The 20,296-nt window shown below is 43.6% G+C and overlaps 1 protein-coding gene across 2 annotated transcripts in view; it reads left to right on the top strand.

The window, feature by feature from the left end:
- Window positions 1-20,296, top strand: part of cwc27 (CWC27 spliceosome associated cyclophilin) — a 62,454-nt gene that overhangs the window by 37,276 nt on the left and 4,882 nt on the right. For both annotated transcript variants that reach the window (XM_015943097.3, XM_015943098.3), the window contains exons 11-13: window positions 5,411-5,514; window positions 13,594-13,700; window positions 13,814-13,923. In XM_015943097.3, the coding sequence (XP_015798583.1) occupies window positions 5,411-5,514; window positions 13,594-13,700; window positions 13,814-13,923 (321 nt within the window). The remainder of the gene's footprint in view (window positions 1-5,410; window positions 5,515-13,593; window positions 13,701-13,813; window positions 13,924-20,296) is intronic.

Genomic DNA, 20,296 nt, shown 5'->3' with positions numbered 1-20,296 from the left:
CCGAAAACCGTGGTAATTTTGGTCACAATAACTGTGAGGTTAAATTTTCACACCGTAACAACCCTAGTCTCCGTCCATGTCTCTCCTTTGTGGAGCTGACAGAGAAATATAAATTAGGCTTTGCTATGACTAGAGTCTCCCCCAGCACTTTATAAGCCTGGTGGGTCGCCTACTAGTCAGTGACTCGGTGCAATCTGCTGAATTCCTTATATAGGAAACTTTTTACTGATTGGCTTAATGAACTGACCTGTATTGGAGTGTTCACTTTGTGAAGTGCCTTGAGTCGACTCTTGTTGTGATTTGGTGCTATATAAATAAACTGAAAACTGGATTCTATAATAATTTTTCAACATTTTTTTTCAATTTGCACAGAACTCCAAAAAGCATGCTTTTGACCTTGTAAATACAAAATAAGACATAAGTCACTAATTATCCTGACCAGGAGGTCTATAACCCAGACAGCGTGTCACTGTGTATTAATTGGCTGCACCTGTCTCTTGTCATTGGTCATAACCCAACGCGTTCACAGGGAAAGGTGGCTGAGGTCAAGAAAGCATTCTGCACTGTGATTGTGAAGAAAGCTCCTTGAGATAATCTAGTTCTTGGCAGGGGGGTTGTGTATATTTTGGAAACGCCAGATTTACACATCTCTGGCTTGCTGTTGCATGTCTGCCTCAAATGGGGAATTTGGCCTTTGGACACACTTTCAGTCCATCACACACAACAAGGATGCTGTGGGGAAATAATAAATTAATTCTCTTATTCATTTTTTAGAAAGTTGTTTTTGTAAAGAGTTTCATATCTTACAACAAATACTTGGCCATTTTGCCAGTAATGCTGTAATGCAGCTAACAGAAGAGGCTGCAAATGCAATAGACAAAGTTGGCCAACTTTATGCACGAATAAATAGTGACCTAGGGTGTGTTACCTTCAGCTAACGACGAGGGTTGGTGCGTAGTTATAAACCTTTTAAACATATATTAATTATGTCATAAAATCAAGAACTAAAATGATCATATAAACTAAAATTACCAAAATGACAACAATTAAAACTTCTCAAAAAATGTTGACAAAACACCTTCAAGACTAAGAATAAAGCTTTCTAAATCCCTGTGAAGCTTAAAATTGTAGAATATCATACAAAAGTCCATTTATTTAGGGGCGAATGATGGCAGAGGAGTCAATTGTCCACCCCATCATCGGAAGGTTGCAAGTTCGAGTCCCACTCAGTTTGTTGCTGTCATTGTGTCCTTGGGCAAGACATTTAATCCATACTGCCTGCCTGGTGGTCAGAAGGACTGGTGGCGCCTGTGTACGGCAACCTCGTTTAATTTGCCACAGGGCAGCTTTCGCTACATTATAGCGCATCACCACCAGGGTGTGAATGTTTCTGCATGGGTTAATAACTGACTGTGTTGTAAAGTGCCTTGGGGGGTTCTAGGACTCTAGAAGACAATATATCAAATTCAGGCCATTATCACTTCGATTATTCATCTTAGGCTGAGAGACCATCTAAAAGCCCGGGAACCTCTTGCAGGCGCTTTGGATAAATCAGCTGATTAGAGTGTGACACTTTCAGTCTAGTTTATTGAACCTTTTCCAAATATTCTAACTGTCTGAGATTTAGAATTTGGCGTTTTCATAAGCTGTAAGCCATAATCATCAGAATTACAACAAAGTCTCATGTCGATTATGGTGCACACTCAGGACTTTTAGGACAGGTCATTTCTTTCTTGTACATGTACAAATTTTAATATTAGCACCTTCAAAAATGAAAAACTATATTTAAAAAGAACAGAAATAGAAGTTCATTGCAAAATCATCTTTGTTCATTATTTGAAAAGTGGAACGACTAATTATGCACGTGTTAAAATATCTAGTGAGTAATTACGAGTCTAATAAAGCTTCTTAAAGGAGTTTGGTCCAATTCCTGTTTAATTTGTTTGTCTAGATCTTTGCAAATGTTGAGATTGGCTTTCTTGCTTCTCCAGTTCATCTTGGCCTCTGACCAAACCATAGAGATCCCCTGGAGGAGGGATGCGGGCGGTGTGGTTCATTCAGCCATTTTGTTATCCCATGACTTTCTGCATCATTTGCTGAGTCAAAAAAACGTGATTTAGTTTACTATAGTCAGGATTTCTACACATCCTTTTAGTAACTCACATTATTAAAGATGGCCTGACTGCGTACTTGTTTTTGTTTTTGTTTGTTAACATCATGAAAAGGAATGCAGAGTCCCTGTTTTGATTTGTCACAGTCGTCGGAACTGAGTTTAAGGTTGTCACATTCCTGTCGGCTTTAGCCTTCTACCAAACACTCCAAGGTTCTGATTCTTAAGAGGGAGTGCAGTCTACTACCAGTCACCCTATAAGCTTTCTTTATGAAAAGTTAATCATCCGCAGCTTTCTGGTTTTGCTTTTTTTTCTTAATGAGTGACAGTAGCTGGCAATCCCAAAGTCGACTTATGCTGCCAGGACTAGTGGGAAGTCAGAGAAAGGATTCAGACTGTCACTCGCCTGCCAGTTTCAGTCTGTTTATCAGCATCAAATGACAACAGACGGGTAAGAAATGAGTGTGCAGATAGTGGCTCTCCATCGTAGTTGGAAGAAAGATGTAAATTCTAGCAGGATTTTCTGGAAACCTTCTATCCATTTCCTTTTGGGGGAATTATTGTCTGTAGTAGTAAATTAAATGGCACTCATTGCTGGACAGGATCACTGTGTATGAGTGATTGTTCAAGCTAGTTGTAAATCTAAGAACAAAATATCAAATCTTAGTTACTCTAAAACTTGATTCAATGGAGTTGCAGAGTCAATAACCGGCATCTTTACACTAAAAAGACAAAGGAGCTTGTTTTGTTGCACCTCCTCAGGCTTCCACCTAATTATGGTCCAAATGATCCTAGCAGCGGTTACTCTATGCCCCTGGTAAAATCACGCATTAAAAAATGCTCTTAGATGAGGGATCAGACAAAGTGATGCCCCAAAAAACGTTATGATGATTTATATAAATGGAAGCCATGTTCCCTCGCCAGGATGTGGGTCATTGGCGTTCCTTTGGAACCAGGCCTGGAGGTGGGGCATGTTGGCGACTGCGTGGTGGCCAGGCTTTTACCCATAGAGCTTGGTCAGGCACAACTCAAAGAGGAGATGTGGATCAACGCTCATGGGAGGGGTGAAGTTTGGGACCTTGACAGTCTGATCCTCAGCTACAGGCTATAGCTCAAAATATGGAATGTCACACATCTCTGCAGGTCATCTGACAGCCTTGCCTGGGCCTGATTATATTATTACATTACATTACATTATATTAGATGGCTGGACAGATTATAAAAGAAAGCAATACATTTTTAGAGTCAACCCAATTCATTATTAATCGCCAACATTAAATAATATTAGTAAAATGATAACGTCTTTGTCAACTTTACAGATCCTGAGTTCAGACTTGATGTGGTAGTAGCTGGTAATCATACTGTGAGTGGTAAATCTTCAGTCCAAATCTTGACACGTTGCAACATTTTGAAAGTTGACAAAAACAATTATAACCCCATAATTTGTTAGCTTAAAAGGATGAGTTTAAAACTGTGGAATGAAAGGTGGATGGCGACATGCATTTCCTCACAGACCTAATTTATTACTAACCCTTTGATCCAGAACTGGGTTTCTTAAGGTCTGTTGAGGGCTGATGTACAAAACAAGTTGATCTTACCATAAAATGTACTAGGACTTATTGGTGCCAAGTACAACATCGACCATTGTCTAGCAAAAGCCTCCACTATTCAAAAAAACCCATCTCTTCCTCCAAATCATGTGGAGAACTACCGACCTATCTCTCTCCTCCCTTTTCTGTCCAAAATCATTGAAAGGGTGGCTTTCAAGCAGATCACAGAAATCCTCTCACAAAACTGTCTGTCTATACAACATACGAAAGATCAGACCATACCTAACACAACATCCCACCCAGCTCCTGGTGCAATCTACTGTCATCTCCCGCCTCAATTACTGCAATGCCCTTCGAACTGTCCTTCCAGGCTATACTGTGAGACTTTTTCAAATGGTCCAGAACACAGCGGCGCATCTGGTCTTCAATCAGCCAAAAAGAGCACACGTCACCCCTCTGTTCATTGAGCTCCACTGGCTACCGCTAGCAGCACGCATCAAATTCTAATTGCCAACACTAGCATACAAAGTCCGAGATGGTACGGCTCCCATTTAGAAGAAGTTTATTTAGAAGAATTTCATGATCCACTGTATCGAATGCTTTTTTAGGTCAATGAAGATACTTATGAGATGTTTTTTTATCAATCTCTTCCTACATTTATTCTGTTATTTCATTTAGTGGCATTGAAGTTGAGTGATTTGTTCTAAACCCTTATTGACTGTCATTTAAAATATTCTCTTTGTTCAGGAATGCATCCAACCTGGTAATGTTCCCAGTATTTTTGAAAATTGCGACAAAAGTGATATCGATCGGTAGTTGTAAAAGTTATGTTTATCTCCACTTTTAAGAAGTGGTATGACTTTTGCAATTTTCTTTTTGGTAGGAAATATCCCAGTTGTAAAAGATAAGTTACATATATAAGTAAGGGGATGAAAAATATTTTCTATTATATATTGTTACAATCAGTTGTTCTTTAATTGATAATTTTTTTTTCCACAATATCTCTTATTTCATCACTAGTTACGGGATTTAGTAAAATAAAATTTTTATTACTAGAACTTTTTTCCCCTTTTTCTTGGAACAAAAATCATGATATGCTAATATCATGACGTAAAATCATCCACTACACAACTGATTATGCTCATGTCGGTCATTCAGGGTTGAATAAATGTAGTTGTGAAGATAAACATGGCTGGAACCTCACCGTATTTATTCATATCAGCGAACAGGGAAAGATTCATGATAGCTTCTGAGGTATACTGGCCACTCGTTTTCAATGTACCGCATTTTGTTCGGTGTCCTTCCTGTGAAATCCAAACCAGCCAGATCATTAATCCACTATGCTTTCTTTTGGAAACAGCTCATCGGTCTTCTCGTCACTCTTATTGATGTCACATCACTCATGTAAAACTCTTGCTGTCGCATATTTTTCACTTTCTCTGCAACATGCATGCTTGAGTCAGTCCAGTGTACTAGGTAGAACATTTTCAGGTTGTTAGTGGGGAATATTGATGCATTCGCTGTATTAGGGAGAAAATCACAGTGAATTTCAAGCAGTCAGCTTAATTTTGCTGTGACAATTTTTACTTTATGTCTACAACAAAGCCATTTTAACCATTGGATGTGGAAAAACTTGCAATATGTTTTAAATATATCACCCTCCCTTACTTTTAATTGTTGTGTAATCTGTCGAAACAGCAGGAAACTGTCACGGTTAACAGGATGTTCCTCTATATTTGTTCTCTTACAGTGATGAATTAAGGAAGGAGGTCCGGCAGCTAAAAAAGGAGCTTCAGGCCATAAAGCAAAGGAAAGATGAAAGTTCAAAGCCTGCTGCAGATGAAGTCAAGGAGGGTATGTGTTTAACTTTTATTTACTTTATGCACTCATAACTTCCCATGGTTTCACCACTCGTGGGAGGGGCCAAAGGGGTCGGGTGCAGTGTGTGACGGGTGGTAGTCGAGGGCGGCGACCTTGGCGGTCTGATCCTCGGCTACAGAAGCTGGCTCTTGGCACATGGAATGTCACCTCTCTGGTGGGGAAGGAGCCTGAGTTGGTGTGTGAGGTTGAGAGGTTCTGACTAGATATAGTCGGACTCACCTCAACCCATGGCTCTGGCTCTGGAAACAGTTTCCTTGAGAAGGGTTGGACTTTCTACCACTCTGGAGTTGCTCCCAATGAGAGGCGCCAAGCAGGGGTGGGCATACTAGTTGCTCCCCATCTTGGTGCCTGTACGTTGGGGTTTACCCCAGTGAATGAGAGGGTAGCCTCCCGCCGCCTACGTGTGGGGGGATGGGTTCTGACTGTGGTCTGTGCTTATGCACCAAACTACAGTTCAGACTACCCACCCTTTTTGGAGACCTTGGAGGGGGTGCTGGAAAGCGCTCTTTTTGGCGACTCCCTCGTTCTGTTGGGGGACTTTAACGCTCACATGGGCAATGACAATGAGACCTGGAGAGGTGTGGTTGGGAGGAACGGCCCCCCTGATCTGAATTTGAGTGGTGTTTTGTTCCTGGACTTCTGTGCTAGTCATGGATTGTCCATAATGAACACCATGTTCAGACATAAAGGTGTCCATATGTGCTCTTGGGACCAGGATACCTTAGGCCGCAGCTCGATGATCGACTTTGTTGTTGTTTCATCTGACCTGCGGCCGCATGTCTTGGACACTCCCGTGAAGAGAGGGGCGGAGCTGTCAACTGACCACTACATGGTGGTGAGTTGGCTCAGATGGTGGGGGAGGATGCCGGTCAGACCAGGCAGGCCCAAACAAATCATGAGGGTCTGCTGGGAACGTCTGGCAGAGTCTCCTGTCAGAAGGAGCTTCAATTCCCACCTCCGACAGAACTTCCAAAATGTTCCAGGGGAGGTGGGGGACATTGAGTCTGAATGGACCCTGTTCTGTACCTCCATTGTTGAGGCGGCCGACCGGAGCTGTAGTCGCAGGATCGTCGGTGCCTGTCGTGGTGGCAACCCCCGAACCCGCTGGCGGACACCGGCAGTTAGGGATGCTGTCAAGCTGAAGAAAGAGTCCTATCGGGTCTTTTTGGCCTGTGGGACTCCAGAGGCAGCTGACGAGTACTGGCAGTCCAATCGGAACGCAGCTCAGGTGGTCGCCAAGGCAAAACCCGGGCATGGGAAGAGTTCGGTGAGACCATGGAGCAAGACTTCTGTATGGCTTCGAGGAGATTCTGGTCTACCATCGGCGCCTCAGGGGGGGAAAGAAGTGCGCTACCAACACTATCTATTGTGGGGACGGTGTGCTGCTGACCTCTACTCAGGACGTTGTGGATCGGTGGGCAGAATACTCCAAAGACCTCCTCAATCCCAGTGACACATCTTCCAGTGAGGAAGCAGAGTCTGGGGACTTTGGGTTGGCCTCTCAAATCTCTGGTGCTGAGGTCACTGAGGTGGTTAAAAAGCTCCTCTGTGGCAAGGCTCCAGGGGTGGATGAGATCCGCCCGGAGTTCCTTAACGCTCTGGATGTTGTGGGGCTGTGTTGGCTGACGCGGCTCTGCAATATCGCGTGGACATCGGGGGCAGTCCCACTGGACTGGCAGACCGGGGTGGTGGTCCCCTTATTTAAAAAGGGGACCGCAGGGTGTGTTCCAACTACAGGGGGATCACACTCCTGAGCCTTCCTGGTAAGGTCTATTCAGGGGTTCTGGAGAGGAGGGTCCGTCGGATTGTTGAACCTCAGATTCAGGGGGAGTAATGTGGTTTTCGTCCTGGCCGTGCAACACTGGACCAGCTCTATACCCTTAGGGGGATCCTGGAGGGTGCGTGGGAATTTGCCCAACCAGTCTAGATGCGTTTTGTGAATTTTGAGAAGGCGTTTGACCACGGCCCTGTGGGGGGTACTCCGGGAGTATGGGGTACCAGGCCCTCTGATATTGGCTGTTGGGTCCCTGTATGACCGGTGTCAGAGCTTGGTCCACATTGCCGGCAGTAAGTCGGGCTCGTTCCCAGTGAGAGTTGGACTCCGCCAAGGCTGCCCTTTGTCACCGATTCTGTTCATAACCTTTAAGTACAGGTTTTCTAGGCACAGCCAAGGTGTGGAGGGCATCCACTTTGGTGGCCTGAGGATCAGGTCTCTGCTTTTTGCAGTTGATGTGGTCCTAATGGCTTCATCAGAACGTGATCTTCAGCTTTCGCTGGAGCGGTTCGCAGCCGAGTGTGAAGCAGCTGGGATGAGAATCAGCTCCACTAAATCTGAGACCATGGTCTTGATTCGGAAAAGGGTAGAATGCCTTCTCCAGGTCAGGGATGAGGTCCTGACCCAAGTGGAGGAGTTTAAGTATTTTGGGGTCTTGTTCACGAGTGAGGGAAAACTGGAGCATTAGATCGATAGGCGGATTGGTGCTGCATCTGCAGTGATGCGGGCGTTGTACCGGTCTGTCGTGGTGAAGAGAGAGCTGAGTCATAAGGCGAAGCTCTCGATTCACCGGTCGATCTACGTTCCTACCCTCACCTATGGTCATGAGCTTTGGGTAGTGACTAAAAGAACGAGATCGCGGATACAAGCGGCCGAAATGAGTTTTCTCCGAAGAGTGGCTGGGCTCTCCCTTAGACATAGGGTGAGAAGCTCGGTCATTCGGGAGGGGCTCAAAGTAGACCCGCTGCTCCTCCACATCGAGAGGAGCCAGTTGAGGTGGCTCGGGCATCTGGTCAGGATGCCTCCTGGACGCCTCCTTGATGAGGTTTTCCGGGCACGTCCAACCGGGAGGAGACCTAAAGGTAGACCCAGGACACGGCGGAGGGACTATGTCTCTCACCTGGCCAGGGAACGCCTTGGGATTCCCCCGGAGGAGCTGGCCCAAGTAGCTGGGGAGAGGGAAGTCTTGGTCTATCGTCTTAGGCCACTGCCCCCGCGACCCGACTCCGTATAAGCAGATGAAAATCGATGGATGGATGGATGGATGGATGGATGGATGGATGGTGGATGGATGGATGGATGGATGGATGGATGGATGGATGGATGGATGGATGGATGGCACTCATAACTGTTTACTAGTGTTAGACTTTAAACACCAATACATGTTTAGGGTTTAAAGACAAAAACACTGTACTTGCATCTTATAGCAATAGGAAGTATTCATTTACTACTCCAGCTTTTAGTTTTCATGAAGTTTCTAAGAGGATGGTCCATGTTGCATTCTCTGGTAATGCACACCAAATAAAACAACTTTCGGATTTAGTCGTTAGTTGCACAGGTTTAACCCCACCACCCCCCAGTCTGCCAAAGGTTTGCTTTTTGCGTTGAGGTAACTTAAAAAATGCTTGGTTAAAAATTGTCGAGTGGCCGCCATTGTTGCACACCAAACTGTGGGGCGTTTGTTAGTTTGCATCATTGGTCGGTTAATTTCTGTGAATGTCCGACGCCAAATCTCCTCGGGGTCTTTACCACACAGCCGTCTGTCGCACTGCTGTGTCTTTAGATTTTTGTAACCCTCATGCTTAAACACATATTTAGAATCATTAAAACCAGTTATAGGCACAGAGGTTAGCCTCAGGTTGTGTATGTGTGTGTTGTTGTGCTTCATCACATAATAGCTCGTGGGGTGTTCCTCTGGGACCAGCCTAACTGTGGGAGTATGACCAGCCTTGGTGGGATTTTGTTGGTCAAACCCGTTTTTTGTTTGTTCTTAAACAGCCTCTACCAACTAGTTTGATTTATTCAAGATATTTGGTGAATAAAAGCAAAATGCAGCCACTTTTAATGATTTAATACTTTGATTAGCCAAGACTATCTTTTCTCAAATGTAATGTGTTGCACATAATGAAGTTTGAACAGAGTTAGTCTGTTTTTACTTATATCCAAGACAAGACCATTTAGGCCGTAACAGCCTTGCATTGTTATACCAAGTGGCAACTAGCCTAGACTCCTCCATTATCTTACAAGGTATCTAAACTCTGCCAAAATCCTTTGTTTTGTGTGTTTCTGGCAGCTTAGCCAGAGGCAGGAGTTTCTTTTAAGAGGCTCTCATTACATTTCTGTGTTGGAAGAAACGGTCAATTCCATTAGATGGAATTCGTAGATGTCATGGGCCAATGACCACTGCAGGGGAGACGGATGCCTGCTCAAATGTTGTAAATCTTAAAACTCCTGCTCAGCCACAGATGAACACTGTGCTGAGGGGCTGTTTCATCCTATCCCACTTGAGTGGCTGCACAGCTGAGAGTTTCGTCCATTGTAGAGCTCATGTTGGCACCACCATCACTCAGAGTTGGGCTGGACGATATGGCCTAAAATCAATATCACAATATATTGAGGATTTTACCTTTATAACGATAAATGGACGATAACTACAGATATGCGCAGAAACAAAAGTTGTCCACTAGACGGGGCTGTCACATGCATTACGTTGAGTCACATTTTTACGTGACTCATGGTGGTACAGCTTCTTAAAGGGACATGAATGCTGCCAACCTACACATCTTTTCACTTTTTTCATTATCAAGTTCATTGCCATGGGAAAAATTATCACGACAAGAGTCAGAAATTTCATTAACGAAAAATTTTCGATTTATTGCCCAGCCCTAACTCAGAGTCAAAATCAGTGTACTGCTTCATCTTGTGGTCCCAAGTGCTACTTAAGAGATTTTATCTAATTTTCTCACTTTTGAGTCATTCTCCACAAACACTAGAGATGGTTGTGGGGCAAAATCCCTGTATAGGAGATGTTTATGAAATTTATGAACCAATGGACTACCTAAGGAGGGGTAGGTATTTGGAAAGGCCTGATAGTTGCTGAATGGGACTTTTGGTTAACTCATGTCGACTGGTTGTAACTCATTCGGAAATGACATCAGAAGACATTCCCAAAAACAACTGGCATTTTTTAAATGCCGAAGTCTGGATGTCTCTTTCTGGGCTTTACCAACAACTAAGAAAGCCAGAAATTGATGGTCATTCTGAAACCACACTCTGTTTATTTTAAACAGTCTCTTCATCTATGGCTGTATGCTGTCGGTGTCTGAATACACCGGCACCTTGTCAGTTATGAGTCACACATAAACAAAATGATAATTGTAATACCATTAACTGTGACAGTTTGTTTACACAGAAAATATTCATGACTGATGTCATATTTTTGTTTATGTAAATGGTCTTTGTTGTTGGTATTTGTATTGATTTCAAAGCCAATATGAGCTAGTTGCACGGGATGACGTATTTGTATTGCGCACTTCCAGTTCCAAGTTATGAGAATTTGGTGTTGTTCTACATAAACTGCCTCCAGTATTTGCCCATAATTACCATCAGTGATGTACACTGGTAATGATAACTTTTAGCAACCAACCCATTTGATCTGTTTTAACCAAGGATCAACAATAAAAAGCCTCCCAGATTTCCCCAAATGATGCTTTGGCTTTTCATGATCGTTCAAGAGAAGAGGAACCTTTCATCTCATATAAGAAGCGTTTGTCATTCACAACAGCTTTTGGTTGCTACAACATTAATAGCTTTATTTGTTGCTTTTGAGTGCCCAGGTGACAAAAGAAGGCCAGGAATGCAGTTAGAAAGGCCATCAAACTCAAAAGATAGCAGTTACTGACAACAGCAGTAGAGGGTGATGCGTGTGTTCCTCCTGTAGGACCTCAGGGTGTCATCGGTCAGCATCCAGCATATCCCAGACATAACGTCATTTGAGAGGTCGGTTTTCTAATGTGCATGTAAACTAGGATAAAGACTCCCAGGTTATTATCATAAGATCAACCTGGATTGATTTAGATGTTGATCAGTGCGCGTGTAACCACACTGAATATGATGTAGATCTGTCACGCTTTTTAAATCCTAGAGTTTCGCCAACTATTTGCTATCAGAAGCTAAAGCAGGAGATAGGTGTAGGAGACTATTTTCATGTTCAGCCTGCATGGAAAACTCAAGAGTGACTGATTATCATCTTTAAAAAAGGGTTTTCCAATGTTCTACACCTTTAAAGTTAATTTAATATGCCAGTTATGTATACCTCTGGGACAGGACCGGTTTGTAACGTTACCCTATTTTTCAGGGATTGAGTTTCTTAAATTTAAACCCAATCTTTTGTAAGCAAATGGACTCATGAGTTTGCCTTAGATCTCAGTGTTCCTGAACTAATAGTTTCACTTCATAAATTTTTAAGATTTTCTGACTTGGACTTTTTTAATTGGTATGATAAACCATAAGTGGGCCGCTGATTCTCTTACTTTATTTTCATTTCCCTCAAATACATGTTGTGCATTAATGTTGCAGCTTGCTGTCGTCTGTATTTTTCAGGCTGTATGAATAAACAGAGTAAGACACTGATTACGTTGATGCCTGTTGGCTAATAAACAAATGCATTTAGGCATATACTCTGTGACATCATCTATTTGGTTGCACCTGTGTCAGATCATCGATCATACAGTCAGAGACTGTTCCCAGGCTTGCTGCGAGTGTGTGTGTGTGTGTGTGTGTGTGTGTGTGTGTGTGTGTGTGTGTGTGTGTGTGTGTGTTTGTGTGTGTGTGTGTGTGTGTGTGTGTGTATGTGTGTGCGCGCACGTGAGTGTGCATGTGTGTGTGTGTGTGTGTGTGTGTGTGTGTGTGTGTGTGACATCACTTTTTGTTGTGGAAAGAAAGTGCTCCAGCAGACTGTGCTCACCGTCTACCACTCCTCGAACTGACAGACTGTGTGTGTCTCAGCTGGGAGATTTACTGCATGAGACACTGATGTCAACATGTTGATTGTTGCTTCTCTTAATTATAACGGGTTTTCAGACGTACTTGAATTGGGCAGTTTGGTGGAAAGTTGTCCAAAGCCTTGCTGCCATCATCTCACAGCGATCCACCTCTTTTGACTTATAAACACTTTGTTACGACCGGTGATGGTAAATGGAAGGACTGCGTAACATAACAGGCGTGTGGTAGAAGTTTTAAAAGTACATTTTCTTTTATTTACAAAATAAAGCAAAAATAAGCCCCAGATCACTCTATTGTAACTATAACTAAAAGAGACCTCAAATATGAAAAAAGGTAGAGATCCACAGGCAAACAAAAAAAAAAGTGGAGTTATGATTTCACGTAACTAGATTCATTTGGGGAAAAATAAGGGTTAAACCTCTAAAGCAGGGCTATTCAAGTTTGGGCCTCGAGGGCTGGTATCCAGCATGTTTTAGTGGTTTCTCTGGTCCAACACACTAGATTCAGTGGTTGAGTCACCTGTTCAGCAGCTCATCAGGCTCTGCAGAAGTCTGTTAATCACCTGCTGATTGTAATCAGGTGTGTTGAAGCAGGGTTCAAACTAAAACATGCTGGATACCGGCCCTCAAGGCCTGAAATTGAATAGCCCTGCTCTAAAGCAATAACTGAAAGGCTCTTGTTTACTAATAAAGGAAAACACCACAACAGTTTCTGTGTCTTTTGCCCCGCCCACATGCGCAGAGACATCTATTTTCCCCACTCTCACAGCCTCGCTCTCAGCTCCATTTTTGTACTTTCTGGGAGCGGCGAGAAGCGGCCAAGATGGCGGTAGTGGAAGCCGCCCATGGGGCTTAATTCCCGCTCTTCATAAACCTAAAGGTGACAATATGGAGGCTCCATCCATTCTATACAGTCCATGACACTGACAGATGCATCATACGAAGATGCCACTGACGCCACTGATCCCTTTGCCCACCACCAGCAATTAAGTGTCTTGCCCAAGTGCACAACTGACAGAGACAGAATCTGGGTTTGAACCGGGTAGCAATCCACCAGTTCCAAGGTGAACTCCTAACCCCTGAGATGCTGTCACCCTGAAATCCACTCTGGTCTTGGTCACTCTGTTATTAGCCATTAGCTCCTCAGTCCAGTGAGACTATTTGGTAAGCAAGTGTGTTTTAGCTATTGATTCAGCCACAGCAATCCTTGAACTGAATCAAGATTCAAATGAAAACCAAGTGAACTAGCTGTGACCGTGTCATCTTTCTGAGCAGAGAAAAAGCCGTCCAGTGAGGCTGTTGCTGAATACCTGGAGGAAAGAAAGAAGTATGAAGATCTGAGGAAAGAAAAACGTAAAAGAAGCAATAACAGAGAAGAGCAGGTAAAGGATTTCAACATGTCCTTTTAATTTACTGAAATTGTTCAGTGTCAAGTCTTTGACTGTGATCACTTTAAAATGTAACATAGATGTTTTATTTATGTTTGACGTGGCAGACTCTGGCTCTGCTTAATAACTTCAAGTCCAAGCTGTCATCTGCCATCACAGAGGGTCCAGAGGAGGAGGAGGACGTGGAGGAGCTGGCTGAGGACGATGACAGAGGATGGTCAGTGAGCATTTTATACTAACAGTTATGTTTTGATGTTTATTTTGATCAATCCCACCATTCTAGAAGTGCTTTGCTTATTTACTTATTATGGTTTTAAATATTTTTTAAATTATGAAAGAATTCAAAGTCAGTCAAATGTATCAAGTTTTATTGATCAAATTATTTTTTGACTGTATTCATACACTATTTAATAGAAACATCCTTGTTCTCCTTAATCTCAGTGCTGCATTTGACACCAATGGTCATTCCACTCTATTGAGAAGATTATCTTCAATAAGTATTTCATAATTGGCTTAAATATCTCACAGACAGAACTCAATTCATTCAGATGAATATGTTTACTTCAGCACCCACTGATGTAACCACTGGGGTTCCTCAAGGCTCTGTCCTTGGCCCTCTATTGTTTATAATACTTGCTCCCTCTTGAGTCCATCTTAGAAGATTTACCATCAACTTTCATTGTTATGCTAATCACGCTGCATATCAGAAATTAGGTTGTGGCTTTTCTTTCAATTTATTTATGTTGAACTCCAATAAAAGTGAAGTCCATCTCATGGGTATAAAATCTGCACTAGGGAAGGCGGGAACCTTCTCATTGTCCAATGACAAATCTACAGTTTCCTGTTTGGACCAGATAAAAAGCCTTGGTGTCTTTCTAGACAGTACCCTGTTTTACCACTCGCATGATAATGATAAATGAGCCACACTTGTATGACACTTTTAGGAGTAAGATTTTACACTACAATGTATCATTCATCCATTCACACACACTGATGGTGATGAGCTACGTTGTAGCCACAGCCGCCCTGGGGCACACTAACTGAGACGAGGCTTCCGAGCACAGGCGCCACCTGTCCCTCTGACTACCACCAGCAGGCAAGGTGGGTTAAAGGTTGAATATAGAACAGTTTGATTAAAAGCTACATATTTTTTAAGTAATGCATCCATGGGGCATTTAGAGGTGTGCAGAAAGAAGGTACAGCATTTCCTTTAACAGCTATAATTTATTTAAAAAATAATCAAATATTTATTTTGCCATTCACAACACCGGGTTAGAGTTTACATCTGCCAGCCAGTAGAGGGCACAGTTGTGGGTTGCCAAACAGTCCACTTGGCACAGCGAGGCTGGCACTGTAGAAAATTGTGGACTCGGCAAGTCAAGCAGCTGCTTCTGAGCCCAGAAGATGTCATTATCATTCTCAGAAGAAGCGACCCTAAAAGATCTAAAGCCAGATTGAGTTTAGGTCAGGGGTGGGGAACCCCGATCCATCGAGGGCCGCTATCCAGCATATTTTAGTTTCAACCCTGCTTCAACACACCTGATTTCAATCAGCAGGTGATTAACAGGCCTTTGCAGAGCCTGGTGAGCTGCTGAAAAGGTTAATCAACCACTGAATCAGAAGTGTTGGAGCAAAGACATGCAGGATACCGACCCTCAAGGACCGGGGTTCCCCACGCCTGGTTTAGGTGAAGCCTACAACAGATGGGCTCAAATACCAAATTTCACATAATGGCAGCAAACATGACATCCAGATGGCTGGAAGCCTTGTTCTAATGTTGCAGCTACAACCTCCACACACTAGATGTTGCGTTGGTGTTTGTTCCATATTGCACCTTGTGTCTTGCCCAAGGACACAATAGCAGCACTCTCCACCGGGAGCCGGGCTCAATCCCACAACCCTTTAATTATTGGATAACCCACTTAACCTCCTGAACTACTGCTGCCCATATCAGTGCAGTTACCCTTTCAGCCTACTATCGCATTACTCTCTAATCACACAACCGCCATCTTAGTAAATTTTCTGGCCACCTCTCACTTGGACTGCTGTAATTCCCTCCTCTGTAGTCTGCCTCAGAGGTCTTTGCACAAACTTAATTTGTTCTAAACTCTGCAGCATGCGTCATTGTAGAACATCTCTAATCACATCACCCTCATTATGCTGCTTCACTGCTGCCAATAAGGTTCAGGATCATTTATGAATTGCTACTTCTTTCACTTAAGGCCATTCATAACCTTGCCCCTACATATCTTTCTCAGCTCCTACAAACACCTACACCCTCCTGTATGCTCAGATCCACAGCCTCTATCAACCTATGCAACCCCTCTGCTCGACTTGTCACCATAAGAAGTCGAGCATTCAGTAGATCTGCACCCTCACTGTGCAATTCTTTACCAGTTAAACTCCATAACACCACATCTCTCCACCACTAAACCTAAAAGTCGTCGTCGTCTTCTTCCTCTGCTTATCCGGGTCCGGGTCGCGGGGGCAGCATCCCAACTAGGGAGCTCCAGACCATCCTCTCTCCAGCCACCTCCACCAGCTCCTCCGGCAGGACCCCAAGGCGTTCCCGGACCAGATTGGAGATGTAACCTCTCCAGTGTGTCCTGGGTCGACCCGAGGGCCTCCTGCCGGCAGGACATGCCCGAAACACTTTCCCAGGGAGGCGTCCAGGAGGCATCTTGACCAGATGCCCAAACCACCTCAACTGACTCCTTTCGATCCGGAGGAGCAGCGGTTCTACTCCGAGTCCCTCCCGAATGTCCGAGCTCCTCACCCTATCTCTAAGGTTGAGCCCAGCCACCCTACGGAGGAAACTCATTTTGGTCGCTTGTATCCGCGATCTCGTTCTTTCCAAAGCTCATGACCATAGGTGAGGATTGGGACGTAGATCGACCGGTAAATCGAGAGCCTGGCTTTCTGGCTCAGCTCCCTCTTCACCACGACAGATCGGTTCAGCGTCCGCATCACTGCAGACGCTGAACCAATCCGCCTGTCGATCTCCCGATCCCTCCTACCCTCACTCGTGAACAAGACCCAGAGATACTTAAACTCCTCCACTTGAGGTAGGACCTCTCTCCCGACCCGGAGTTGGCAAGCCACCCTTTTCCAGTCGAGAACCATGGTCTCATCCCAGCCTAAAAGTCACCTGTTTAAAACTGCCTATTCATTGTAATGAATTCTGATTCGTCATTTCAGTATCTTCTTTTCTGCTTGGGGGGGCTTTTGTAACTCGCCCAGCCATTCTCCTAATCTTAGCATAAACAATGTAATATAATGGTAACAGCTAGCATTTTCTGTGAAAAAATCATTCAAATTATTCAATAATGATCCAAATTTTTTTTATGACCTCATCAATCATATTGACTATGAATGACAATATTAAGTAAACACAAAGGAATTACAGGAGCAGATTTACACTTGGGACTACTGTAGCGTCCAGAAATGATCAGTTTTTTTTCCGAAACTGCGCTGCTCTGGGCGGCTGCATGTAGCTCTGTTGACTATATGTAAGTTTTGCCTTTTCTTGGGCATTTTTTCTTCTAGTTTCTCAAGAAAAACTGTATTTTTTTGGACACTTCACCTTTCTGTTTCTGGTGCTGTGAAGCTTGGAGGATTTTTACTGCTATTTTTTATCTTTTTTCACTTTTTGAGCATTTGTTATGATGCGTAACCATGGCAACAAGCAGTTTACAATCGGGAGCAGCTGCTTAACAAGGGAAAGGCTGAAATAATACCTCAACTGAAGCCACAAATCCCAAATGAGCTAAAACGCAAGAAGTGTGGATGCAGAGCGGGAGCAAAACGGAGACAGAGAAAGAGGAAATTCAAACCATCTCTTCCATCGATCATAATGGGCAATGTGAGATCTCTGGCCAACAAGATGGAGGAACTCCAAGCCCTTTCAAGAACTCAGCCAGAGTTTCGGCAGTTTCAGAACCGCTGGAGGAGATAATGCAAAGAAAGATTCTCCAGAGAATCAAGAAAATGATGGACAACCCTGAGCGTTCTCTTCACAAGACTGTCTGACAACGGAAGAGTGTCTTCAGTCAGAGGCTTCTTCAGTTTCGCTGCAACACTGACCGCTACTGGAGATCCTTCCTGCCAACAGCCATTGTAATATACAACAACTCTTTGATGACTTGATTATTATTATTATTATGAGCTACTACAGCAATCAATTTCCCTCTGGGATTAATAAAGTATTTTTAAATTGAATTTTCATCTATACATTGGCCTTTTCAGAGACCGGTCATCTTCAGTCAACCTTATTAATTCAAGCACAGATTAATCAAAACATTTCATTTAACACCTTGTCCATTCATTACCTGATTTAATTAACCATATTGTTCATTCCATTATATGATTTCATTATAAAAGTTCATCTTTTATTCCGTGAGGCATATCGATAAGCCGCAGCTCGGCAGAGAGTCGTTGAGGAAGGAGCATGATGTTGACAATCTAAGTGTCAACACGCACTGTGGAATCTTTCTTGCAGCTTGGAAGATTAGAAGACGCACAGAGGCAGATTAATGCCTGAAGATGACCTGTCTCTGGAAAGGCCAATATATAGATGAAAAACTGACCATTTCTGGACGCTACACTACATCACAACAAAGCACCACTGTAAGCCGCCACTGCGAGGTGCACAGACACGACACACATCATCAGAACATCTGGCAGACATAGTCACTTCCAGGTTTTCTGTATAACATGCATCATCTCACATCGGTGCTTAGCCGTAATGTAATCCCAAATCTAAATTAGCTCCTGTAATTCCCTTGTGTTACTTATTATTTTCAGCTGCAGTCAATTATTGAAGTCATCGAGAAAAATGTGGGTGATTATTGAGTCATTTCCATGACTTTTTCACACGATATGCTAGCTGTTACCATTCATTTAATTGTTTATGCTAAGCTAAAGCTAACGGAATACTGCCAGATTACGAGAATGACGTGGCTGGTTACAAAATGCGTTTTCCCACTTACACTGGGGAACAGCCTAATTTTTACTTAAGGGGTGGAAAATCTCTTTACAATCTGGAAAGAAACCACCAACATGCTAGATGTTTTATAAATAGCTCACATTATTCTCTATATGGTAGCAGCTCCAAGTCTTGGAGAGTTTAAGAAGCATTTTGGCAAATGCTATTTTGTGGACTGAAATGTCTAAGCAAGACAGGTTGGCATTAAAAGGTCTTTTTTAGCAGCCAGTACCATGTTTACATAGTGTCATTCCTGCTGCCAGACACTGTCATGGTTACACTAAACGAAAACATTTGTTGTGACAGTGAGAGGAGCGTAAATAAGACAGTAAAACAGTAACATACTGTAAAGATTCCTTCTTTCTCTTGGGATTATGAACCCGACCTCTGTCACATCCGAAGCCCCCTTCATGTACTTATAAATGTGTGTGAAAGTTCAAGTTGCACGTGTGTGTCAGTAGTGTGTGTGTGTGTGTGTCTGTAGTGTGTATAAAGTATGGATTTTTGCTCGCAGCCACCAGATTGACCATCAGGAAATCAACCCTGACGCTGTGTTTTCCTCTCATATTCGGTTTTTCACCATAGATCTCAAACTATAACTACACAGAGGGGAGGGTTTGAAATGAATACCATGTGTGTGAATTTGAGAAAAGTGTCTGTGTGAGAGAGATTTAGAATAACAAAACCTGTAGTTGCTATTAGTCTTGAGAAACGCTGTGACCGTGTGTGGGGGCCCTAATGAATTAGCGAGAAGCCTCGGCTGGCGTTGGGAGCGTCTCCCAGCCAAAGGGACACCTCCCTGTGCTAGGAAGGGTGAGAAGGGAGGGAGAGGAGCAGGAACAGAGCAGTCCAAGAAGGAGGAGGAAAAAAAACAGAGGCGAGTCTGTGCCACTCGAGAGAACACCGTGAACAGAATGTGGGTTACAACAGGTCAGACACTAGAAGTCAAGTCTGGGCCAGAGGAGGTAAACTATTCCATCTGTGTCTACAGATTCTGACTCTCCCTCCTGAGCCCCTCCTTCCTTTTAGCTAACACACACTTCCTCACAAAGTCTATGAGCAGCCATTGCAAGAACTGTGCCACCGCTCACACCAGTACTCATGTCCTGAAAGGAACTCTTTCAAAATGCAGAAAAAATAAACCAAGGAAAGGATCAGCAGACTCGCTTCGCGGCAGCTCCAAACGGTGCGTTTCCACATCACGTTTCAGCGCTGTGTGACGCTGAGGCCCGTTCAGCCGGTGGACTGTCATCGCTGAGGCTGCTTGACAAATTATCAGAGGCAGACTACTCTCACTGCAGTGGTCCTCAGAGGCTGCCAGAGTCTAGCTCTGGCTCTCTAGATGAGCCGTCGCAACTCCTGCCGATGTCAAAGGAGAAAGCAGGAGACGCACATAACCAACATGCTGACATACTCAAATGGCACACTGGATAGCAGTGAAAGGAGCGCAGTGTTGCTGAATGCTAAATATCTAACAATATACGGTAAATTACTTTTCCCAGTTTGTGGACAGTTCTGCGTTACCCCTTGATCACCAGGAAATAGTTAACATTGGAACCTAGTTATAGGTTAAAACTGAATAAGATATTCTAAATAGGACCCGTCT

The sequence above is a fragment of the Nothobranchius furzeri genome, chromosome 6 (assembly GCF_043380555.1).
Source record: "Nothobranchius furzeri strain GRZ-AD chromosome 6, NfurGRZ-RIMD1, whole genome shotgun sequence".
Taxonomy (NCBI): Eukaryota; Metazoa; Chordata; class Actinopteri; order Cyprinodontiformes; family Nothobranchiidae; genus Nothobranchius; species Nothobranchius furzeri.
This window is presented reverse-complemented; position numbering and strand designations above follow the sequence as displayed.